General features: G+C 42.0%; 1 protein-coding gene across 6 annotated transcripts in view; it reads right to left on the bottom strand.

Annotated features, from left to right (window-relative positions):
* The window catches only part of LOC124803112 (receptor expression-enhancing protein 1), a 292,008-nt gene that overhangs the window by 106,347 nt on the left and 158,169 nt on the right, over positions 1-27,492 (bottom strand). For all 6 annotated transcript variants that reach the window (XM_047264270.1, XM_047264269.1, XM_047264274.1 and 3 more), the window contains 3 exons: positions 19,956-20,035; positions 19,757-19,877; positions 6,084-6,197 (listed from right to left, as the gene is read on the bottom strand). In XM_047264270.1, coding sequence (XP_047120226.1) covers positions 6,084-6,197; positions 19,757-19,877; positions 19,956-20,035 — 315 coding nt within the window. The remainder of the gene's footprint in view (positions 1-6,083; positions 6,198-19,756; positions 19,878-19,955; positions 20,036-27,492) is intronic.

The raw sequence follows: 27,492 nt of genomic DNA, 5'->3' as shown, positions 1-27,492 counted from the left end.
GTCTAAGGGAGAAATTTATTGTAAACACTACATTTGACAAAATACCATCAAAAACAATAACACAAAAGCATTTACAATCAGAAGAAAATTAAGTGGGAAACATTAACTGCCATCCTGAACTGAATATCGCCCAAAGAATTTTCTTCTAGTAAGACTTCAGTATTTCAAACCGAGATTGGCATGAGATGTTTAGTGTGTACATCATATGACCTCTTGACTAACAGCTTTTAACATTGGAAGTAACTGATAATTTTTCTGGCATAGCAATCTACAGTTAAAAAGCATCAGATGCTGCAATGAAGCTGCTCTCTCAAATTTGTTTTCATAATATTAACAGAATCTTCCGTCGGTTCTTGGTAGAACAACATTATAATAATAAATGAAAAGCACCAGTTTGCTTTTGTTCTACAATATTATTTTTATTGCTAACCGGTTTTCGGCTTACAAGGCCATCTTCAGGCATTTACTGAGTATTATCACCAAAGAAGTTAAATGTTAGCAGACAACACTGGAAGAGAAGTAACACATCTAGAGTGAAGTAGAAACATACAGTGAGTAACATCTGTGCAATGAAATAGTAAAAACTGAACAGTACATAAATAACAATGGAGTTGACAGAAAAACATTTAGCACAATATAAGAATAACATGCCTACATAACGGTATCTATTGATAAACAAAACTATTGAAATAAGATAAACTTAGTACTAGGCAAGGCTGCATCAAGAGGTATGAAACATGGAGAGTGATACACAACCAATTAAAAAAAAGAAGAGACAGTTGTCAATGTAAATACAGAATACACGAAGAACTTAAGCTATATTCTGTATTCTGTATTTACATTGACAACTGCCTCTTCTTTTTTTAATTGGTTGTGTATCACTCTCCATGTTTCATACCTCTTGATGCAGCCTTGCCTAGTACTAAGTTTATCTTATTTCAATAGTTTTGTTTATCAATAGATACCGTTATGTAGGCATGTTATTCTTATATTGTGCTAAATGTTTTTCTGTCAACTCCATTGTTATTTATGTACTGTTCAGTTTTTACTATTTCATTGCAAAGATGTTACTCACTGTATGTTTCTACTTCACTCTAGATGTGTTACTTCTCTTCCAGTGTTGTCTGCTAACATTTAACTTCTTTGGTGATAATACTCAGTAAATGCCTGAAGATGGCCTTGTAAGCCGAAAACCGGTTAGCAATAAAAATAATATTGTAGAACAAAAGCAAACTGGTGCTTTTCATTTATTATTTGTTTTCATAACTGTTATTAAGCTCACCTGACACCACAATAGCTTGTTAATAAATGAGTGACATTTATTTCATTGTATTTCTGTAATGTGATGGTAACTATCTATTAGAATGAGTACTTGAAGCAATTTGGTGAATAAATTTTATTTTCAGTGGTAAGTCATTCTGTAGTTAAGTAATAGCAGCAAAATTCAGCAGTAAACAAAAAAAAAGGGGTCAGTAACGAAAGTGGTCAAGAAAATAAGTCATGCAGAATAATTATTCAAAACAATGTTTATTAAACAAACATATGATGAACATAAGCACAAAAACAAAATAATGAAGTACTGGAACTGTTTCAACACAGATTATGTCCTACAATAAACTGAAGAAATACATTTCAATATACTTAGTGCCACTTCTAAGCTTATAAAACACAACTAACATTTTAAACTGACAATAGCATCTTCAGTCCAGACAGAGACATATAACTAATCTGCAAGCATATTAAAAGAAAATTACAAAAAAATAATTTACAGTCTTAATTAGAATTTCAGTTCTGTCAATTGATTCACAACCTTCCAGACTCTTCACAGAAAGTCATTTTGAGCATTCAAACTAATCATAAAAGACATGCACAGGCAACAAATTACGGAAGACATCGTAATGAAATTAATAAAACACACAAAATTTGGACAGTAAAGATATTCACTTCCGCCTGCTCCTGGTGGTTGTACTCCGCTTACTGCGGCGTAGTTCTGGCATGTCTGTATTATCGTGTAGATCCTCCTTACACAAGAACTGCTCCAGCTCACTTTCATCTGACAAAGTATGAATATCATATTCTGTATCAGCAGTAAAATCTGAATGTGTAGTTTCCACGGAACAAGATCTTGACCGTCTCCGCAACTCCATCTGTCTCATATCATAGTCTACTGCGTCAGGTTCACAGGCAGATTGAGTGCGAGGACGAGGTTTTGAATCTGTCAATGCAGGACCTGGTATGGCCTGGTGACAAGGTCATCATGGCATGCAGACAAGATTATTACTTTACGCAAGCACCTACTGCAACTATATGGACTGTGTGAGATTTTGCAGAAGAAAGGTTAATTTTACAAATACTACACTATATCATACTTCCATATTCACACACATCAACTAATTACATTTATTTCATACTATATGCCATTATAAGAAAATTTTAATAGTAATTAATTCTCTACAGTGCCCCATAAACTTGCCCCTCCACCCTCCCATCCCACTGTCTCTGCCCATTTTCAGTAACAAGCTGATGGAAACAAATGTTTATCGTGCTTTTACACAGGATATTTCATGACCTAAATCAGTTATTTTATTACTATTGTAGAAAACTACCTTCGCTTACATAAAACACCAGTATACGACTTGTATAAAAACATGTTGCTCGCTATTCAGTTTATCGCTCAAATTGAGTCAAAAAACACATCAGTGTGTATCTTTGTACAATAGAATCAAAGATTATTCTACAAGGGTTGGAGAGAAGGAAATGGCTTTAGTAATGGATAAAAGCAATTTGAATATAAAAACAGGAAGAAAAATATAGAAGAACATAGTAAAACAAGCTTGTAGGAAGGGTTGATGCTTTAGGTCTTTTAGATGCGAATTGTGTACTCATATCTCCAAACTCTAAGGTCCTAAATAAACCTGCTAACAATTTTCATGAAGTAGCTATAGAAGAGTGCTTCTGTAGAAATAGTTTAATAAGGGTAACAGACCATTCTTAGTTAATTATTATATTTCATGCCAATACATCCAGCTTTAAAATGGAAATTGCATTTCAATTCAACATGCAGTCACTTATGACGAGCACTTAGGAACACTTATAAACACATGCAATTAAATAAAAACACATTACTTATGCTCATTACAGTACAATATAAATATAGAAAAACTGCACAGGAAGAAAGCTTTTATAAACAACTGCTTAGTATAAGGTATACTCAAATCAGTTCCACACACTGAAGTATCATTTAAGGACATCCATATAGCTTGTATCCTGTATGTAATACATATATAAACAAATAACTCCCTTTCACACAGACCAAATAACATGAGGAAAAACAGGGATCAGATGCAAGACAATAAATAGCAAGTTGTTCCAAATTCTTTCCAAAACATTCAGCTTCAGAGAGTTACTTCACAATATACAGATTGAAGTAGAATGCAAGATACAAAGTCATCTAGCATTAAATGAAATGGTATACTGCTCTCTGAAACTGTCGGAAGTATCAAGTGATACTTGTTAGACTGGTGATAACAGACAACTGCCTTCACCTTACTGTGAATAGGCTCATCCAGGCAGTTATGGATGGATCTAGAGTTTAATGATACTAAATCATAATCCAACTGGACATTTTCAAATAATGAACCATTTGAAACTTCCTCGCAGATTAAAACTGTGTGCCGGACCGAGACGCGAACTCGGGACTTTTGCCTTTTGCGGGCAAGTGCTCTACCAACTGAGCTACCCATGCACGACTCACGCCCCGTCCTCACAGCTTTACTTCCGCCAGTACCTCATCTCGTACCTTCCAAACTTTACAGAAGCTCTCCTGCAAACTTTGCAGAGTGCTAGTTCTGCAAGGTTCGTAGGAGAGCTTCTGTAAAGTTTGGAAGGTAGGAGACGAGGTACTGGCGGAAGTAAAGCTGTGAGGACGGGGCGTGAGTTGTGCTTGGGTAGCTCAGTTGGTAGAGCACTTGCCCGCGAAAGGCAAGAGTCCCAAGTTCGAGTCTCGGTCCAGCACACAGTTTTAATCTGCCAGGAAGTTTCATATCAGCGCACACTCCGCTGCAGAGTGAAAATCTCATTCTTCAATGAACTATTTGTCACATTTAAATTTTAAAAAGTGCTACACAAAACTGCAGAACAGGGATCTAAAATAAAAACTTTTGATTTGTCAACTGAGAATTATAATCACCATGCCATGCATCAAGAACCACATATTGCCAAATTTTTCAGGGAACAATGGAGATCGACATTCATTTTTAACGCGTCGAAGCAGTTATTGATAGATTCATTTTAGGATGAATGATGACGAAACAGCAAAATGCATGATGTCAACCTGACCAGTCTTGAGTCACAATGTCACTCCTGATGTTTCTCACCCTAAAATGTGATGAATGATGACAAAATTCAAAATCTGTAGGTTTGCATTCATACCTTTCACTTTTTTTTTTTTGCTATCAGTTAAAGTACCAAATCCATCTTCAGTAGCAAACTACAGTTCCTATGGAGTTCAAGAGTGACATAGAAGTGGTAAATGAGCCGCATGTTGCCTTAATTCTGTATGTTCTCATATAAACTACTGGTGCAGAGTAAACTTTGCATCAAAAACTGTGGCATATCCCCTCTTCATTACTTAACCTCTCAAAACACATCTGTTAGTCTACAAAATGAGTTTGTTTATTCATTATGTTGTCTCTGACATAGTTTTGAACAAAAGACCATCTCCGTGTGTGCGTACTCCTTCCCCATTTCCCATCCCCATATCCATATCCCCAGTGTAGATTACCAATCTAGTCAGCAATTGCCACTGAAAGACATTCTGATAAGCTTTGTGATGTATATCCTAATTTTTAGTGACCAACTAAATGCTAGCTGGAAGGCACCTGCCACTGGTCAAATTTCCACTTTCACGGGATCTTAACATGGAACTCAATTTGACAGAATTGAATGAGATTAACAATAATTAAAGAGTATTATTGGAAATATTCCAAAACAAATAAACAAAAAGTTCATGAAAGTTATTGACTTCTCAGGTATCTCCTTTGGATAATATCAGTGATAAAATCAATACCAAGTCTGTATTACAAATCTTTATCTAATTGGCAGGAGATTGAGCCCATGATCAATGTTCAGTATTCACAGCAAATTTCGCCTCCGCCATCATTTTTATGATAACTACCACTGAATAAATTAGTGACCAAACTTTGATTACATAAAGTCAACCAGGTATTCTTGCTCAACTAAATATCATTACAGAAAGGCCTTAACAAGTTTCATTAGTGAAAAGTCTAACACAAAGAAATAGTAGCATACATCACTGCTATCTTATCTTCCTGCAGCTTATTTCAGCTGCTGTGTGCACTGTCTAAAAAACTGTAGAAAAACATTCAGGAGATTGTAGTGACAAGAGCATTTTAAAAATCCCTGTGTTGCACATACTGAACTTTACAGGAGATAATATTTGTTCTTTATCAAAAGAATCATTCTGTGAAACGTCATCTGTATCCAACAGCAAAACTAAGATGTGAAAAGCAAATTTTGTCTGCTTTGTTTTTGTTGATATTGAAATTCTAACACAGATATGACAGTCACAGACAATCTTTAACAACATTAATAGCAAAGTGATATTCCACTAACTACAGTACACATTTTTTCAACTACTGGAGGATTGTGCGACACACAAATCAAGTAATTCGGTTAACTATCAACTTATGAATTACACATGTCAATGACGTAAACCTTCACAAAAAGAAGAAGTTATGTTAAATTGCAATAACAGTAACAAAACTTTTATAAGAAATACACTGTTATCAGCAAAGCTTACTGCCACCATCACACACACACACACACACACACACACACACACACACACACACACACACACACACCTCTTATCCATACGGCACAAAGTGACTGCATTATTTTTGACACCACCGTGTAAGTGTGGCACACAATTGTTGTATGTAATATATGTAATACAGAAGTTTGTCTAATCCATTCACCAGTATATGAAATCATAATATAATTCTCACACCACAGTCAGCAGTTATGGCTGTTTGGCACTAATCCTTTTCCTGCTTGCTCACCTTGATGGCAGTCTGCATTATGACTGTTGTAGCATAGTTGACACCCTTCGTCCCAAGATGAAGTACTGTATGGTATCCTTGTTCTTTTGCTTTGGCTATGTACTCATCTATGTCCTGTCAAAACACAGATGTAACTATTAAAAAATTAACGATTATGCTGTATCATTTTGTATGAGGAAAATTCAACTTTAGCATCTACAGTCCAGAACATGTAAGCTTCTAAAATCAACAAGCAAATATTCTTACTTTACTACTCATCAGTAGCCAATTAAAAGTACCATGGCTAATACTGTCTATTGTTAATACTGATGACTTTTATACAAGATATACTAAGTGTGACATTCGTCAATTGAAGACAGTATTTTAGGTTAGCTAAGAGAAGGAGGAGGAGGAGGAGGAGGAGTTAATGGTCTATGCACTGCGATTACTGGTCTCTGATTCAGGGGTTGGTCCATATGAAGTTAGCGAAATCTGACAGAAATATAATCAGACTGTAATGCAGGAGTGGTAGATCAATGCACTGAAAGCAATACAAGTACCCAGAGATGAAGAGTAATTTAAAGTGAGGTAAAAGTGTATGGTTTAGGCCAGGCTGCAGATGAGGGCAACCCCAGAGCTTATCTGCAGCAAGAGGTACATTTTCCACGACTGATCCCCCGTTAACCTCATGCAGGGGTATTATAGTAACGGAATAGCCAGTTGGAGAGATAAGTAATAATAAAAATGAATTAGCATCAGTAGGATCAACAACAGAAAAATAAAGATGAAAGAAACAATCAGCTCAGTAGGTAGGTTAGTTGGTTGGTTTAAAAGATGGGGGAAGGGGCCAAACGGCTAGGGCATCGATCCCTTGTTCCGAATAAAACAATGCCACAAGTGTGATACTAAAACAAGCAAGACTGACAACACAAAATGGAGAGAAAGGAAAAACCATAAGAACGACAGAAGGGCATCAAACACTTAAATAGAAAAAAGGCGAGAAGAAAACCACAGACACGCATGAAACAGGTAGAAGAGATTAAAACAGCAAAACAGATTACCGTGGCTGGCTGACCATGAGAATAAAGGAGAAGCCAGCCATTCTGCAACACATTAAAACCTCCACCCTAAAAGCACTAGCATGGAGGACACAGAGGGACAAATAACTTGTGCTAAAATTTAGATCAAATGATAAAACCCACCCTCACAAATAAAACATGAATCTAAATCAGCCGATGAGGCGTTGTCAGATAAAATTAGCAGCAATGAGTCCAGTAACCCAACATTTTGTCGCAGGGCAGTCAAAGTGAGACAGTGCACCAGAATATGGGCCTCTGTCAACCGGGCGCCGCATCGACACTGAGGTGGGTCTTCATGGCGCAGGAGGTAGCCATGGGTCGCACAAGCGTGGCCAATGCAGAGCCAGTTGAGAACTGCAGAGTCCCTGCGAGAGGCCCACATAGAGGCCTGCCACACATTCATAGTCTCCTTAATGGTATGCAATTTGTTGTGCATACAGAGACTATGCCATTCCATCTCCCAAAGCCAAAAAACCTGGTGACGTAAAAACGAATGCAGGTCAGTTATTGGAATGCCAATCTCCATAAGCGGTTTCCGTGTAGCCTGTTTGGCCAGCCTGTAGGCAAGTTTGTTGCCTGGGATTCCAATGTGTCCCGGGGTCCACACAAACACCACTGAATGACCAGACCGTTCCAGGGCATAGACAGACTCCTGGATGGTCACTACCAAAGGATGACGAGGGTTGCACTTGTTGATTGCTTGCAGGCGGCAGGCTGCTCAAGGAGTCAGCACACAGAAGAAACTGACTCCGCAGGGCATGAACGGATGTGCTCAGGAGCACAAAATATAGCCACCAGCTCTGCAGTGAAAACACTCCAGCCATTGGGCAAGGAATGCTGTTCAAAATGCACTCCATGGACATATGCGAAGCCGACGTGACCATCAGCCATGGAGCCATTGGTGTAAATCACTTCATGGCCTCAGCACATGTCAAGAATCGAGATGAAGTGACAGCAGAGAGCTGCAGGGTGAACTGAGTCCTTTGGGCCATGTGAAAGGTCCAGGCACAGCGACCTAGGTGTACACCATGGAGGTGTACGCGACTGGACCTCTAGTGTAGCAGGTGGTGAAGACAAGGACTCCAGTTCACACAGAATTGTAAGCTCTGACCCGGGCTGCCAATGCAGGAGATGAACTGCCGTGGGTGGGAAAAGGAGACGATAATTCAGATGCGCAGAACTACGAACGTGTGCAACATAACTGGCAAGCAGTTGTGCATGTCTGACCTGCAATGGAAGAACTCCAGCTTTCACAAAGGCACTGGCCACCAGACTTGTCCTGAAAGTTCCCGTCGCTAGTCGAACGCCACAGTGGTGCACTGGGTCGAGTAAACACAACACTGAGGGCACCGCTGAACCATAAACCTGACTCCCATAGTCAAGGCAGGAATTAACAAGGGCTCTGTATAGCTGCAGCAGCGTAGAGTGATCTGCACCCCAGTTGGTGTTGCTCAGGCAGCAGAGGGCATTGAGGTGCTGCCAGCACTTCCACTTAAGCTGACTAAGGTGAGGAAGCAGAGTCAATGGGCATCGAAAACAACTCCTAAAAATCGATACGTCTCCACTACAGTGAGGGGATTGTCAGTAAGGTAAAGTTCTTGTTCCGGATGAACGGCAAGATGCCGACAGAAGTGCATAACACACGACTTTGCGGCCAAAAACTGAAATCCATGGGCTACAGCCCATGACTGCACCTTGTGGATGGCTCCCAGAAGGCACTGCTCAGCAACACCAGTACAGGTAGAGCAGTATGAAATGCAGAAGTTGTCTGCATACAGAGAGGGTGAGACAGACGGCCATACAGATGCTGCTAGACCATTAATGGCCACTAAAAATAGAGATATACTCAATAAGGAGCCCTGTGGGACCCCACTCTCCTGGATAAGGGGCGGGGGATGGGGAGGGGGGAGGGGGGGACTATGGGAGGCACCAACTTGGACACGGGATGTAGGAAGCGACAGGACATTCTGGATAAAAATCGGGAGCAGGCCTCTGATACCCCACTCGTATAATGTGCCAAGGATATGTCGTCGCCAGGTGGTGTCATACGCTTTTCATACATCAAAACAGATGGCAACATGGTTTTGGCATCTGGGAAGGGCTGTTCGGATGGCAGACTCGAGGGGACAAGATTATCAGTGGCAGTGCAACCCAGGTGGAAACCGACCTGGCATGGAGCCAGTAGGCCACGTGACTCCAAGACCCAACCCAACCGCCGACACACCGTACGTTCCAGCAGCCTACAAAGAATGTTGGTGAGGCTAATGGGCTGATAGCTATCCACACCAAGCAGGTTTTTGCCAGGTTTGTGCATTGGTATGATGGTGCTCTCCCGCCAGTGCGACTGAAAGACGCCATCACACCAGATTCGGTTGAAGATCACGAGGAGATGCCGCTTGTAGTCTGATGAGGGATGTTTAATCATCTGACTGATGATCCGACCAGGCCCAGGAGCTCTGTCAGGGCAATGTGCAAGGGCACTGAGGAGCTCCCACTCTGTAAATGGGGCACTATAGGGTTCACTGTGACATGTAGTGAACGAGAGGACTGTCTCTTCCATCTGCCATTTACAGGGCGAAAGGCTGGAGGGTAATTCTCCAATGCAGAGGCACGAGCGTAGTGCTCAGCAGACTGCTCAGCAATCATGTTTGCGTCAGTAAATAACAAGCCAATTATGTTAACACCATGAACAGCTGTTTGGGTCTGGTACCCAAAAACTCGTTTGGTCCTTTGCCAAGACTTGGGAAGGTGACGTATGGCATCCAATGGTCAACACATACCTCTCTCAACACTCCTAAACCCACTTTTTGATAAGCTGATGAACATAGGCACAGAGCCGTTTAAAGGCTATGAGGTGCACCAGGGAAGGGTGCCGCTTATGTCGCTGTAGCGCTCGCTGACGCTCCTTAATTGCCTCAGTGACTTCCGGTGACCACCAAGGGACTATCTTTCACCGGGGGCACCCTAGAGAACAAGAGATTGCGTTTTCCGCCACAGAAACGATCATTGTAGTTACCTGCTCAACCACCACATTGATGTTACTGTATGGGGGAGATTCAACAGTGACAGCAGAGATGAAAGTTTCCCAGTCCGCTTGTTTAAAGCCCATCTGGGCAGGCATCCATGGGCCTGATGTCAGGAAGATGGGGAAATGGTCACTACAACACAGGTCGTCATGTGCTCTCCAGTGGATAGATGGGAGAAGCCCAGGACTGCAAACAGAGATCAATGACCGAATATGTGCCATGTGTCACACTGAAATTTGTGGTGGCCCCAGTATTTAAGAGGCAGAGGTCGAGTTGTGACAGTAAATTTTTCACATCTCTGCCTCAGCCAGTAAGAACTGTGCCACCCCACAAGAGGTGATGAGTTAAAATCTCCCAAAAGCAGGAAAGGTTTAGGGAGTTGGTCAATCAGTGCAGCCAATGTGTTCAAGGGTACTGCACCATCTGGAGGAAGATATATGTTACAGACAGTTATTTCCTGCGCCATCCTTATCCTGACAGCCCAAGTTTCAAGAGGGGTTTGAAGGGGCACAGGTTCACTGCATACACAGTTCAGGACGTAGACGCAAACTCCACCTGACGGTCTATTATAGGTGCTACAGTTCCTGTAATAACCCTTATAGCCACAGAAGGCAGGGGTCCGCATTGCTGGTAACAATGTTTTCTGGAGGGAAATGCAGAAAGCAGGTGTAAAGCTTAACAGTTGCCACTGGAGGATAATGTTATTGTGAGCCTGGGAAAGGATGAAGCGCGCAAGGAGGTAGGTTATGCCTCAGGGTCACCTGCTGCCTCCGATGGAGTATTTGTAGCCATTTCTATGGTGGATGAGGCATCAGTGAGCTCTAGGTCCACAGGGGACACTGAGATGTCCACTGCATCCTCAGATGCAGAACTGATAGGGGGTGGTGGTGTTGGGGCCACCAGAGAGTCCTGTTTCTTAGCAGACTAAATCTTAGTTTGCTTGCTCTCTCGCTTCTCTTTAGGGGCTTGCTGGGAAGATTTCTCCGAAGCAGCTTCAGGCATGGAGGAAGACCATGAAGCTCTTCGTCCAGCAGCTTTTGGCTCCTTGAGCCACTGGCAAGTGTCCGCCATGGCATTAGTGGAGACCTTGGAAGAGAGGGCCCCATGGGACCCCTTCTGCACGAGAGGAGCTGGAGGAGGCTGTTGTTTCTCCAGCAGGGGGGAGGGGACTGATGTCCTCCGCATTTGGGGGGGGGACCCTTCCTCCCAAAGAAAGTGCTTTGGGAACAAAGGAGGAAGATTTGCCCCCCTACTACCAAGGTGGCAGATGTATTCTGGTGGCCCAGAGGGCCCACTGTTTGTGGCACAGAGTGAGGAACCACTGGCACATGGGACAGCGATGGTGATGTAGCTGCAGCGTATGTCGACATCAACCAAATGGGGTTTAATCTTTCGAATTTACATTTAGCCTCTTTGTAAATCAACCGGTCCATGGTCATTTACTCCAAAAATTTCTGCTCCTTTTGAAGCACTGGGCAGTTAGCGAGCAGGGGCAGAGGTGCTCTCCGTAGTTGATGCAAGTGGGAGGTGGCACACATGGGTGCAGTGCAGTGGAAAAACATGTGCCCAAACTTCCAGCACTTAAAGCACTGTATAGGGGGAGGGATGTATGGTTTAACGTCACAGCACACCTTGACCTTTTCAGGCAATGAATCATCCTCAAAGGCCAAGATGAAGGCACCGGTAGCAACCCTGTTGTCTTTGGGTCCCCCTGTAAACGCGCTGGATGAAATGAACACCCCGCCGTTCTAAATTGGCACAGGGCTCGTCGTCAGACTGCAAGAGGTGGTCATGATGGAAAATAATCCCCTGGACCCTGTTGAGGCTTTTATGGGGAGTGACGGAAACAGGAATGTCACCCAGCTTGTTATAGGCAAGTAATGCTCGGGATTGGGCTGTGGATGCCGTCCGAATCAAGGTTGCGCCATTTCGCATCTTGGGCAGTGCTGTCAATTCTCCAAACTTATCCTCAAGGTGTTCAACGAAAAATTGGGGCTTCGCCAATAGAAAATAATCCCCATCAGTTCTGCTACAGACTAAAAACTGAGGTGAATATGGCTTTCTCCGTTCTGTAGCTCTACATTCCTCCCATGGTGTAGCGAGGGAGGGAAACAATTTAGGGTCATACCTGTTGGCATTGTATTCTATCCTGCCCTTCTTAGAAACTGCTGCTGCTGTAAAGTCACCAGCAAGAGATGACTTAGTCAACTTCATTGCGGGTCATCCGCCCTGATGCCACCGACTCCCCAAGGGTGCCACCCAGCCACAGCAAAGGCCAACTGGCGTGATGGCCATTGCTGGGAGTCCTGATGCCCCAGGAAGACAGGCATCTACCCCTTGGCATATGTGGGGAGTTTACAGCTCAGGCATCAGCAGTGCGATTCCTGTGTTGTCAGGGGGCTACCACCAAATGGGTACATGGCAGCCCCACCACAATAGACTGGCTACCGTGCTGGATTGTGGGTGCAGAGAAATCCAATATTGTCATGGGTGCAAAAGAGGACAGGAGACAACAGAAGAAGATGACATACACCGGAAATGCCCTCGCCCAAATAGTTGAATCGCAGGTGGAGATGCAAAGCCATGACAAGAGATTCAGGAGATCGAATCTAAGGGCACTCATGCACCATGTAAGGTGTCCTTCCACATATGGCCCGCACTTCTGTAGAATTTTGAAAGTGGCAGGTCAAACCATAGAATGGGACCTGAACTCATAGGGCTGGAAAGTGTTAGAGTCCTTTTGGTCGCCTCTTACAACAGGCAGAATACCTCAGGCCTATTCTAACCCCCAGACGCACAGGGGTTGCTCAGTAGGTGGTCACATTTGAGTGTTCGCACACTGGGTATTGTGTAATAATTTCGCTGTCCGAGTTCGGTATTGACAGTTTGTGCAATATAATGAACACTGCAGAGTTTTAAAAATATTGACACTGTCTTAATATATTGTACCATGTGAGGATGGTACTGTGCAATACATTTCAGTTTCTGCCGAGAGAAAGAGAGAGAGAGAGAGAGAGAGAGAGAGAGAGAGAGAGAGAGAGAGAGAAATGCCACATACCTTGTCCACAATAGCAGAATAAACTGAAGATTTTTGTGAGATGACAGTAAGCAGAAATGTTTATTTTACTCGTAACAGTTCTCAGCATTGAGAAGTAAGGTTAGGTCAGTTGTCCAGAGATCACACACATTTATTTCGTTTGTGACAGTTGTTACATTAGAGAAATACATATAAAACAGCACAGGTATGCTATAAACTACATTGTTCACTTGTTCAGTTCGTAATTAATCATCACTGTGGTTTACGAATCTAAGCTGCCATAAATAAGCTTCTGGTCCATTGAAATGATCACAGGAAGCTTTTCAGACTTAGCTATGTCCATTACACATAATTTCTCCTTTTCTTTTGCCAAACAAGAAACTCATTCACAATATATGAGAGTTCCCATATTGTTGAGCACAGACTTGTTCGCTGCAAAGGCAGAGTTCTGACGCTTCCCAGACATAAGTATTGTGTAATATTGTTGCAATGTTCTTGGCCTTAATTACCACAAAACATATTTACACAATATTATTGAGTTAATAGTACTGAACATGTAAGGGCCACTTGACAAAAAACATTAAAAGTTGGAATAGAACACATTCCCTCAAAGGCAGCATAGAAAACTGCTAAACTATTATTTTTTAGTCAGCTTAATTAATCGATAAGAAATACTTAACGTCTTCCCTTCATTGGCCTTCTATGTGAAGGGCACTTCTAAAATAGTAAAATGCAGTGCAGTGGAAAAAATGTCAACTCCATCTAAAAGTAATTAAAAATGGTGGATTCTTTCTGGGAGGAACGTTAAGAGCAGTGTCGTATAACGGTAGTCTGCTTGACAGTGTGCAGTTTATAAGATCATCCGATGATGCTCTGTCTTCAAGTTAAGTAGAGGTGTTACTGGCAATAGCAAATCCATACCTGGGATTGTCAAAGTGAATGTAAGGTGAGAAATCATTCCTCTAGCCAAATGGATGGCCAGATGGATGGCCCATTCCCTGGGATACCCACATGACTTGGGGCCCAGAGAAAGACAACGAAGCACATAGTATGACTAAGGGCAGAGAGAAAATAGTGAATATCATCTCTCAATATGGCAAGAGTAACATCAGTCAACAGCCTGGAGACTACTCACTGAGTCATGACAAATTAAAAGTACTGGGCTCCGTTAATGGATCAGCTTCACCATAAAAACATTACATGTTCCTGGCAACAAATGTTCTTCCCGCCCAGTGGGAGATGCTAAAGCATATTCTGTTCTACCCATCATTTTAGAGCTATCAGTTTAAATGATGGTACCACACTGATACACATGGAGAACAGAGAGGAGTAGATCAAAAGTAAACAGGGACAAAAAAACTTTAGTTCTTTGAAATCATAATTCATGGTCTGGGTACTAACCAAGACGAAGCACATAGGAATACACAGAAAGCACACAGCAATGGGGTTGGAATGGCTTTCCAGACCCTCTGTTGGGTCTTCTGCCCACCTGGGAGCCCCACCAGAGAGCAACTGTCAGAGGTCAACACCCTCAAAGTGTAAAAAGAATTTGGTAAGTCAGATTATGAAGTTATTTTATGGTGAGCAAGAGTTGTTGCAGTCTTAACTGAGGAAGTAAGATCTCTGCTTTGGCCATGAGACTGTCTATGGGTCAACTATGAAACGCACTAGAAGCCAGCCTTGCTCCATAATTATCAACTGGTCCAATTGGGACAGCAAGAGGGCCACATATGTACAGTGTAGGGAAGTGCAACCTGCACCTCAGGAGTTGTGGGTGAGGAATCAGGAAGTATTAAGCTTCTGCATGCACAGTCTGAAGTTGATCAACATAGGGCAAGCACGTCAGCTGTTTATCAAAGAGGATTTCCAAAATTCAGGACTGCACAGCAATTCCCGAACACTGGGTATCCAAGTAGACTCCTGATCAGAATAATCCACGATACAATGACAGAACTGCATTACTTGCAATTTTTTGGAAGAAAACTGGAGGCCATGGGAAAGAACACAACCGGAGGCACTTCAGATGGTTCCGTGGAGCTGGAATTCAGCCCAGGTTACAGATTGGGAGCTATACCATACACAACAAATGTCCACATACAGCACAGTGGAACCACTGGTCCAATGGAGATCACTAGCCCATTTAAGGCAATAAGAAGGAGTAACACTCAGACCATAGCACTGAGTGATGCTGTTCTCTTCATACCATGGGGAGCTGAGAAGCCCACCAACTTGAAACAATGGGAAAAAAGCCTGATGTACAAAAATCAATAGTAACCCTTATAGCCCCAATCATGGAAGGAAAGTGAATACGATGGTGCCAAGTGGTGTCTCATGTAAGTAATAAAAACTGCAATGAGATGGTATTTACAAAAAGCCTGCTGGATTGCTGTTTCAAACCTAACCAGATGGTGACCTGTGGATTGCCCTCCTGGAAACCACACTGATGAGGCCAGAAGGACCTGTGAACCTAGCATAATTGTTGGGCTACCTTCCTTTCAAGTAGTTTGCAGAACACATTGGTGAGGCTACTCGGTTGACAGCTATTAGCGGATTTTAAGTTTTTGCCTTGTTTAAAGATAGCAATGACAACATTGTCCCTCCATTATGAAGGGAAAGGATCTTCTAGCCAAAGAAGTTGAAGACCCTCAGTGGACGAGTTTGAGTTGCATTAGATGCCCAGTCATACGATTTTGAATTTAATAAGGGGGTGGGACAGTATAGTGTGTCGCAAAATGAGTTTAAAGCCTGACATAGTCTCCTATCATTGAAATGTTCATTACGTAGTTCAGGTATTGGAGGACGGGGGGAGTAAAGAATAGGGAGATGTCTCCAACTTGTCTTGTGTGTTCAAATGGAAAGGAAAGATGAGGATGTCAATGCTGCTGCAAAGATGAGCAGTAAAATGTTTAGCAAGAACTCACATGTTGGTACAAAAAGACCCCTACCCCAATCCTAAAAGAAGCAGCAGAATCTAGAACAGCTGTTAATCTTTAGCAGTCCTGCAGGTTATGGAATTTGGTCACACCTTGGATGAAGAAGCACATGTTCCTGAGGAAGAGATGTAGCACCCCTGCATTCCATCTTATTGAATTTAATTAGGTAGCAATCTTCTGCAAAAAATCACTTGAAAGTCTTGAGTGTGGTATGTGGAGGATGTTGTTTGAGACATTGCAGGGCTCTTCAATTGTCCTAAATAGCCATTTAGTATCTGGTCCACTATGATACTGACCACAGATGGAGGCAGCCTGTAAAAATGGGGATAGCAGCTCCAGAATGTCATGCGATTGTGTCACAAATGTCTCTGAGAACCTCGTCAATAAATCTGGCATAATGGGGGCAAAGACGACAGCATACATATACAGCTGTCCGTTGGCCCTTCCGAGACTAACACAGTAACAAGGAAAAGATCTACTGGAATGACTACTGTGTAGCAACCACTATTACGAATTGGAGGAATGGATCATAATATCACTTACTGAGAAGGTGCCATGGGTGACACTTTAGCATATTAGGTATCATCATTGAGGTGACACAGATCAAAATCAAAAATAAGTTGCTCAATCAGAAATTCCCTACCAGAGGATGTATACCCCAGAGGGTATGGTAAGCTTTGGAATTGCAAAGCAGAACTAAGGTGGGGGGCAGCTGTCTAATTAAAGTGGCCATCCCAAGGTACACAGGTGCCTGCCTGAGGATAAATAAACGTTACACATCAAATAGTGATTACCAAGACAGTTTGCACTCTCACTACTCTGCTTTCAAATGTGGTATACAGGGGAAACAATTCTATGACAACATTGTCAACCAATGTCACAGACCCTTCCAGATGCTGTTCAGGGTCATGTCAGTTCTGACAGAAGGTGTGGTACTCTCCAATAGTTGGGGAATGGTCATCTGCAAAATTTGTTTTCTTTGAGAGTATGAGTGGTCTAAGGTGCTGCAGTCCTGGACCGTGCAGCTGGTCCCGGCGGAGGTCCAAGTTCCCCCTCGGGCATGGGTGTGTGTGTGTTTGTTCTTAGGATAATTTAGATTAAGTAGTGTGTAAGCTTAGGGACTGATTACCTTAGCAGTTAAGTCCCATAAGATTTAACACACACACACACACACACACACACACACACACACACACACACACACACACACACACACACACACGTGAGAGTATGATAAATAGTGGAACAGGATGACATCAGTTGCTGTAGATCTGGCAGGTGACTGTAATATCCAAAGATTTCTTCATTTTCTCATTAACTACTTTACAGAGATAGGACTCTCGTGAAAACTTATCTGCCCTTCCACTATGGGGTTGGAGCTGAAGAGGAGTGGTCAGCACTGGAATTCTCACTCCATCATCCTTCAGATCCTGGCTGGTATCACATCAGTGGTCTGTGGATTTTCATGGAGAGGGTGCACTCAGTGAAGCCATGTGATACTTCTCCAGCTGGGTGCAAAAAATCAGGGTCCTCAAGATGGTATTGCACAAACCATTAAAGGAGATGACCTGTCTCTCCCACGGGTTAACTGACTCCCAGAACCATCAGGGGCCGACATTAAGGGAAAGGAGTGAGTAAATAATCTACGTACTGCTAATTTCCTGGCCACAGTGACGGCCAAAGTCAATGGCATTAGGCCAGGGTATAAACCTTTTATTTTTTCAAGCTTCAACATATGAGACACCACTGATGACCTTAAGTTCCTGGGATTTAAATTCCTTAATTAGGGGATCAGCACTTCAGGGATTGGGGAGGGCAACTGTCTCTGCAACCGACACAGAAGGATAATTACTCACACAGTGAGTTTTCATCAAGCAGCCGACCAGTCTCCACAAACTGGATTGTTCGCACAATGGGAAGATGTATGGCCCAAGGGTTGAAATTTAAAGCACCATATTGGGGATGGGAAATTTATCTGCACGTCAAAATGGTATCGCAAGAGTTTGACTTAGTAGGGAAGCAAAGTCTCCCTCAAAAATGAGGGAGAATATTCCGGTGTCAACCTTGTCATCTGGCAGGCCTGTATGTACACAACAGTGGACCCCACACTTATTCAGTTTTTCCAATTGATTCCTGATCACAGTGCAGTGCTAATCCCCAATGAAACACTAAGCCTTGTACCATTTCAAGCACTAATGGGGTGTTACGGTAACAGGTATGTCACACACACCTTTCTTTTTTTTAAATTAAGACCAAACCATTTCATAACTTACTCAGGGAAGAGATCTCTCAACATACATATTCAATATTCTGAACAAAGAACATGACTTAGTAGCCAAGAAGGACCCTCCATCAGTCCAGCTGCAAACCAGGAACTGATAAAGAGTAAGCGTATACAGTTTGCTTTCCATCCACGACAAACCTAAGGAAGGTAAGTTCTGTAATAATTTGCAATGAAGTATTCAGTTCTGTCTGAAGACACTGCTGGACTCTCATGGCAACTGACTGACAGCTAGGTCTTTTCAATGTGCAAGACACCCACCATGATGCCACCTAATCCAATCAAGGGCTCTCCCCACAGACACCACTTAGCCAGAGTAATGGCCACATGGTTTGATGACCACTGCCTGGAGTCCCAATGCCCCCTAACTCCTCATCGCACACGGGTACACAGAGGTAACAGACCAGGCATCAATAGTGAATTCCCTAAATAGTCAGGAAGGCTACAACCATATGGGTACCTGACTAGTCTCCACCACAGAATGGCTAAAATGCTGATGTTTCACAAACAAGTTAGGCTGTCAACGGGGAATCTGTTCTACAGACCAATTCTGAGTAAACAGAGTCAGAGAGTAGACTGCAGCACAGGAAATGAAATACTGTAGTTGTGTGGGATCCTGTTTTCACCACATACATACTCATAAAAGGGTTGTGAGCCCTCTAGGAGGGCAGAATGTTTTCTAATCTATGAAAAATAGTCGTTTCACTTCCCAAATGTTGATAAAGTTTTGAACTTAACACTTTTTTATTTTCTAAATTGCATTTCCACTGAAGATTAGGCTTGCGGTTACAGCAAAATACTGTTCTCTTTTGGGTGTGCAGTATGTTGTAATCCGGGGCCTCCCCTCAAACCTCTGTACAAACAAATTTGATACTTGTTAAGTTCTATTTGTGCACCATCATATCATCACTGTCGAGTTTATAACCACCTAGCTCCAATAGGAATGGCAATATGAGTAAAAACATTTTTAAGCTCCTGCTTTATAGGCTGCCTACATGACAGGGAGTAACATCAGCCTGGTTCACTGACCTGTTGTGCAGGGGCTACATTTGCAGATGGGCATGGCTGGAGGAAGATTCAGAAGGCCAGAGGAGATGATTGGTAGAGAGAAGGAGGCAGGAGGGAGAGGATGATATGAATTGGGATGGGGGTGGGGGGTAGGAAGATGTGGTCAGAGAGACAGGACTGAGGAGTTGAACGGGAGGGGGGGGGGGCGGGGGAGGTGAACAAAGAGATGAGGTGTGCACAACATATCTGAATGCATATGCAGCCAAAGTCATGGGGAGAAGGCTAGTACAAAATAAAACAATACAAAAGGCATTCACAACCAAGACTTACCTGCTCACGCCTGCTGAGCATTGGATGCACAAATTTGCGGTACAGTATACTGGATCCCTTAGTGGCAGGTGAGAGCAGCCACAGAACCAACAGGATCTTGATCTCATAATAAAATGGAAACCTGAGGAACAAAGAAGATATGTTTGCTCAAAAGTTAATTACTGTGACAACAATCACCACAATGGAATCATACGCTTACCAGAAACTCAGGAAGACGTCAGTGAAAGTTTCGGCACAGCTGAACAGGGCAAATACAATCCAGTACATCATCCACTTCACCTAGAGAAGTAGATGGAGATTATTAGCACGATTAAATGAGAACGTAAATAATCTAAACAACAAACAATGATAATAGTCAATGAAAAATGAAGACAAAATTCATAACAGATTAAGTCCACATAATATATTGCATTTCTCATTAAAATTAAATCTGTTTGTTTCATCAGAATATTAGATGGCTGAAAAAACAAGGCAGCTTCTTTTATGTGTAAGAGTTTTGAAAACAAAAATTTTCTTTGTACCACCAAGCATGGGGATAAAGACATTTAATATACATAAAATGAGGAACCACCATGTTAGTAAAAGCTGAAGACAAAACTGAAGCACTTTATTATGTATATCTGAACATAGGAGTACAAGAATGTGAGCAGTTATTGAAGAATAAATTTATTATAACCGTAACAGTGTACAGACTCAAATTTATGAGACATCTAAATTCATTTTTGACTTATGCTATGCCAGACAATACTAAAGAGTAACCAGTTTGTGGGCATTTCAAACAGGTACGCTAAAATATTATGACACAAAAAAGTTGGAAAAAATAACTCTGGTGCTACAATACCCTTCTCCACGGCAGCAGGTGGATTTAACGATACCATTTTTGTAGACAATGCCCATGGTGAAAAAATTTAGATTGTACTCAACTGCTAATACTATGCCTGGCTCCAGTGAACACTTTGCGAAAACGAAGCACACAAAAAACCACAAAAGTCTGAGAAATTCTCATGCAAAAAAAATAAAAAAGAGATTTTTGGATGGTGCTAAGAATCAAATACAAGGTATAGAACAGGAAAAGGCATGTAAGGAAACAGATGCTAGTGCATTTCTCAACAAATTTATCAATATTCCAAACAGCTTTCCTACACCAATGTTCTTAATTTCTGTATAAAAAGTAAAAGACTGGAAAGGTTAAAAATATATCATAAATGAGACAGGGAAATTTATAAAACTGCCATAAAGCAAATTCTAAATTTCTGGCATTCAACAATTATTGCAATATACCAAGGAAATCTGCCTGCCATGAAATAAATTAACAATTCTAATAAAATAATTGGAATAAACAGAGAGGACAACCAGAGCCACAAAAATGAATGATTCACAAATTTAATTTTTTTAACAGTCATTTTCCAAATGTAGCAGAAAAACTATGGTCTGATAGATGAAGAAGCAAGTGGTATATTTAAAAGTTATTCAACCAAAATTTAAGCTGCTAGGCATGGCACAGACATTATTTTCCAAAATTAACAGAAATGTTATAATTCTCAAAAGAAAAAGGTCACATGGTGTGATGGAATTTCAAAGCAAGTTCTGAAGAGATGCTCTGGCTTACTAAGTTAAGCACATACGTAATACTTCATTAGCACAGATGCCACTATTGAACATCGTGTCAGTGAGTGAACTGGATGATACTTATTGCAAAGTATACTGCCTCTTCCTCTGGATATTCGAGAAGTAATACCGTAAAGACTAGTATCACAAGTAAAAAGAAACTTTTGGCTAATACATTATACTGGGTTCCAGACGGGTAACTTATCTAGGTATACCATTTTATACATTTAATCATCAAATATTACTACTGTTTAACAACAAAGTATTATCAATCATTAATATTTGTGATCTATTCGAAGCACTGACAAGTTCTATCATGGTGGTCTTTCATAAATGACTAAATTTTGTGATGAACACATAACTGATCTGATCCATACTTTTGATGCTATCTCAGAAATTCTATGTATCTTCCCCCTTAGGTGGATGAGTGGGTGGTTGCAGTGTGCGGAGGGTGGGGTGGGGTGGGGGTGGGGGGGGGGGGGGGGAGACAGCAGTCTTCAGTTGCCACCAATGTCCGGGAAGACATATCTGCTCCATAATCAACCTGAGGACACACACTCGCACCCTTAATATGAGTCAGTCTCATGTATCTCGACACACTTGGAAGAGGACAAATCTTTTCGCACTGAATCACATCCTCATCAATGATGGAAAAGGCAGCAACCACACAAAGCACTTACACAAAAATCTCTGAAGTTTATTATATTTGTAAATAAAAATGCTAAAAAGTAATCCCTATATTTTATCTTAAGTGTTAGGAAACCTTTCTGCTTTATCTTAGTTACAATCACCAAAATTACATGCATTTTTATTTTATTTGCTGATCGCTGTGTGTAGAATATTGCAGAACAATGACTTATGTTGCAAAGGCAATACAACAAAATATCTCTCATGTTCGGTAATATCAGAGTAATCACTAGATAACAAAAAGTGGTACAATTTAAACAATGCAGTGGAGACAAAGGTTAATGCTTCGGAAAAATCATTACTCCAGTCCCACCATCTTATAGTTTTGGACCATCCATATTCATTGCTATATGAATAACTTTCCATTTAACAAACACCAGACATAGCTTGTACTTTTTATCAATAGGTGTTACAAAGCTGTCTTGAGCATCCACAACTTAGTATACATATCTATTAAAAAAGTAAAAAATCAAGTTTGCTAGAGCAAATAAGATCATACCTCTACTTGGACCTGTGAATAATGAAAACAAAGTTATGAAACTCACTGAAACATTACTAAAACTCATTTTTAGAAAACTCTTGACAGGTTACGTAACCTACCTCACCCTACCTCGACTAAATTAATATGGCTTAAATTCCATTGCTTGTAAAACATGCACACACGCACACGCACCTATGTTGCTTGATGGCAATTGTGGAAAATGCACTGCACAACTGCTTGTTCCTAATGATGCCAACTGTACAAATGTCTCACCGAAAGGACCTGCCATTAGGTGTCAAGCAGCACATTGTGAGCCTCAGTACAGACGCTGGAAATGAAAAGTTTAATAAATCTCTGTTGCCAGTCTTGACACACCTACAGGCAGTCGGAAACCAAGACAGCCAAATAAGAGGACTTCACAGATTTTTACACTATACAACTATCTGCAGACCATTCACTAGATAATAGCATAAACTGCAGCAGACGGGAGCAGTCAGTACTCCATCTCTACCTGTTTAATTACTTGAAAAATTTTGGTACTTTTAGGCATTGCTCATTCCAGACATTGGTGAAGTAGGCAATATAATCTCTCCTACACGGCAGGTTGTTTCAGGAGGAATGGTAAACATTGTAAGTAGTGGTGATACAGACTAATACGAATACAACATTGCACAGAAGGTACCACATTTTTATCAGTTATAGAGGTACAGTTGTTAGTGCAATGTCAACAAATGTTCACAGGCGGTGTTATGTGGAAGAAAATGGTTAAGTTCAAAGTTTATTTTCATAAATACCAACTCTGACTTCAGTGCATTTTCAAATTCTCTTGATAACACCATGTGTAGCTCTCCTGAGGTCATCTTTCTGTTCTTTAATCTCTTGGGTTTACATTTTCTTTGTAGAGTTCACCTTGAAACATTCCCACAGACAAGTATCTAAATAAGCAAGGTCCAGGGACATTTATGACCAAGAAATGTGACCATTTCTACAAATTTATATTCTGTGGAATGTTATATGAAGATGACCTGTCACATGACAGATGCTCCTGGATGCTAGAAAGACTGGGTAATGGGATCCTGTAGGACAAACAGTAATCCAACAGGCCGAATCAACCGACTGCCGGTCATACCACATCACGCAGTTACAGCAAAGTTTTCTTGAAACTGTGTGTCCACAAAGGCAAGAGCATTTCCATCGGATAACTGATGTGTTTTACAGGTTTAACTTATACCATAACAAGTGAAGCTGTCTTCTTTTGTAAACAATATTAGTAGGTTTACTTGACAATTTGCAAGTATCCACTAAATACCAATCATCTACCTTCCTCTCCTCCTTGAAGGTGTTGAACCCTCTATAAATGATAAGGATAGAGGTCTTGCGTATGTAATGTCAGTTACATTCTTGTATGTGGGAAACCAACACAGTGAAATTCAGTGCTTGCTTGTTGAAGGACTACATTGTATGATCTGAATTATGACTGACTTTATCCATACACTGTTCATTTGCACATTTAAGTGAAACATGAATGTTTGGCACTGCACCAGTCTCTCAGTCCAGTGAAAACATTAGTAAACACACTTTAATCTGATACTCAGTAGCTAGAAAATTGCCAACAACATCATCTGCAGGCAGCTGCAGCATTTCTATCACAAATCCCACACACAAATACCATGCTGACACACACACAGCATTTGTAAATATATGGGCATGATTAAAGAAATACAGCAAAACTGGTTAACAAATTGCAATCACAGTAGAAAAATTCAACTATGTAAACTCAAACAACTTCAAAACAAAAATAAGTCAGTAAACAATCTAAGAGTAACACATGGAATGAAAACTGCTCTCTGTAACCAGCTGTATCTCTGTAACCAATAAAAACTGGATAGGCCTACACATTATATGGGATGTTTTATCAATTATTTACTATTCATCCTGAAGCACCCTATAAAAATCTCTCGAACCTCTCTGAATCATGAATGGTGTCCCTCATTCTAAGGACAAAATCCCGTCTCACCAGTGCAGTCCTGCAGCATTCTACATGTCAACTGCAGCTGAGGAACAATGGATTGGATTAGATTGAACTGATGAGGTTAAAGCAGACTAACAATGAAGTCATCAGTCCCTTCCCATCCTATAAACGTTAAGTCAGGAAGAGTTCTCAGAAAGGAATGACAAGGATTGCAACTGAGAATCAATAAATCCAAGAGACAGAAGCAAGTAGAACTGAGAAAGAGGTAAGAGGGTTATAAGATGGGTGAGATGCTGTGCCCACAAAGCAACTTTAGGACCCGAAACATATTAGGTAATGGATGACACACCCTCTGCATTTGATCAGCATTTCCTTACCCTCATTACTGACCAGGTGATAAAAACTCAGGACAGAATGACGACATTGAGGCAGTGAACAGATGTGTAAAAGTTGGAAGGGCAGGAGGCAGGCCAAACCACCGGGCAAGGGCAGCCATGGGCCCCCTGGGTCGAAGCAGGTGACGAGACCAATGTGGCCTACCTCAGAGAGAGAAGCAGAGTCCACATTCAAAGGTACAACATAAAACCAGATTAGCCACTTACGCATAGCCTGTCAGGAAGGTTCTGCTGTAAGACAAACAAATTGGAGCAATCAAGTAAAATGTGAGCCACCATCAGATTGATGCCACCAAAATGAGGTGGATCTTCACATTACAGGATGTGGCTGTGGGTAAGCCAACTGTGGCAAAAGCAAAGCCAACAATGGTTGACTGCCTGTGAGTAGAAGGAATAGGAGAATGTCACAAGGCTGTGATACTCTTTATTACTCGCAGTTTGTTCACAGGAACCAGGGCACATCAATCCAGGCACATCAATCCATATTCCAAGCCAATAACTGACACAGGCAAACAAATGCCTGTTTCCAATACCCCCATCTCCAGAGTCGGCTTCCTGGTAGCCAACTTTGCCAACCGGTCAGTATGTACTTTCCCTGGGATTCCAACACGATCTGGAGTCCATTAACAGATTACCAACCATCCAGCTTGATGGAAGTCATAAAGAAGATCCTGGACAGTCAGAACAAATGGATGTCATGGGTAGAAATGATCAACAGCCTGAAGACTACTCAGAAAGTCACTGCTGATAAAGAATGTCTCACCGGTTCAAGAATGAACATGGCTCAGGGTTTGGAATGAAAGGGACTAAACTGCAAGGTCATCAGTCCCTTCACATATTAAATGTCAAACAGGACTAGCCGTCAAAAGGAGGCGGCAAAAGGCAAAGCCTACAAATAAAGGTTAAAGAGAACAAAAAGGTGGAAAGGTTAGAGGCCAGTTAAAGACCACCTAGCAAGGGCCTCCAAGGGATCCCAGGAGGGGCAGGGGGTGGGGCAGGTGGAGGGAGGGTGGTGGAGCTGGACAAGGGTGCCCCCACCAACCCCATAGACAGTCAATGACGCCAAAAAGCCCTACCTTACAGAGATGAATGGAAACAACCTTCACAGTCAAAACGTAACACCAGATCAGCCAAGTTGCCATTGTCTGCTAGCACCAGAGGTAGTGTGTCAGGAAGATTAAGATGCTGCCTCAAAGCAGCCAAATTAGGGCAGTCTAGGAGTAAGTGGGCCACTGGCATGCGGGCTCTACATTGGCAGTGAGGGTGATCATGTGTGAGAACCTGGCCATCATTCAGCGAAGTGTGGCTAATGTGGAGTCTACAGAGGACAGTGGATTTCCTGCAAGGAACATGCAAGGCAGACTGCCATGGGGTTGTGGTCTCCTTAATAGTCCATTTTTTTGGGGAGATCAGGGCAGATCAATCTGAGTACCACACTTCCAGGAATTGATGACGTACAAACAAGCAAATGTCCAATTATGGGACTGCCATTTCCAGACTCGGCATCCTGCTGGCCAGCCCATCAGCTCATTCATTTCCCAAAATTCTAACAAGACTGGGGTCCAAACGTAAACGATTGGCTGCCCAGCTTGATGAAGGTCAGAGACAAGGGCCTGGACAGCTGTAACCAGTGGATGAGGAAAGTAACACTGGTCTATAGCCTGAAGGCTGCTAAGGGAGTCACTACAGATTAGAATATTCCTGCCAGTGCAAGAACAAACATAGCTAAGGACTAATGTAATGGCCATCAATTCAGCAGTGAAGACATTGCAGCCATTTGGCAGAAAGTGGAGTTCACAGCATCATGCGTGTGTGTATGCAAAGCCTGTTCATCCATTAATTGTTGAGCGATCAGTGAATATCACTTCCAAACCCAGGTACTTCTCAGGAACAGCCAAGAATAGGTGGCAAAAAATTGTGGGATCAATGGAACCTCTGGGACCAAAGAATACTTCGAGACAAATCCAAGGTTGGGGTAGAACTCATGAGGGCCAGATGCAATGTCTCCCTCACCAGAGGCGACAGCAGGAAGTTGCAGTTCCGAACAGCGACACTGGAGGCAGGCAGCAGCTGCAAACCCAGTTCTGGGTCACTGCTGTGGAAGTTGCATCTCTCTTCCAGGGAAAATTACATGGTAGTTGGGATGTTCAGGGAAGCTAGGAAGATGTATAGCATAATTCAGAAGCTATTGTTAGTGCCTGATAGGTAATGGAGGGACTCCAGCCTAGGCTAGTAGGCTGTTAACACGGCTAGTTTGGAAGGCTCCTGTTACAAGTGAGACCCCAAAATGATTAATGGGGTCCAGTATCTGCAATGCTGTAGGTGATGCAGAACCATAGACAAGACTCCCCAGTTAAGAAAGCAATGAATCAGGGTTTTGTAGAGCCACAGAAGGCTAGAGTGATCTGTACCTCAAGTAATGTCACCAAGGCAGCGAAATGTATTGAGATGTCGCCAGCACATGATCCTCTAGGTAAAGCTCTGGGTGTGGGTGAGCAGTATGACAGCAACAGAAGTGCACGACACGGGTCTTCGCGGCTGAAACCTGAAAGCCATGAGTGAGAGCCCAATTGTGCCTTTCGTATGGCGCCCT

The sequence above is a fragment of the Schistocerca piceifrons genome, chromosome 6, assembly GCF_021461385.2.
Source record: "Schistocerca piceifrons isolate TAMUIC-IGC-003096 chromosome 6, iqSchPice1.1, whole genome shotgun sequence".
Taxonomy (NCBI): domain Eukaryota; kingdom Metazoa; phylum Arthropoda; class Insecta; order Orthoptera; family Acrididae; genus Schistocerca; species Schistocerca piceifrons.
The sequence above is the reverse complement of the archived record's forward strand: the minus strand, read 5'-3'. Positions and strand labels throughout refer to the sequence as shown.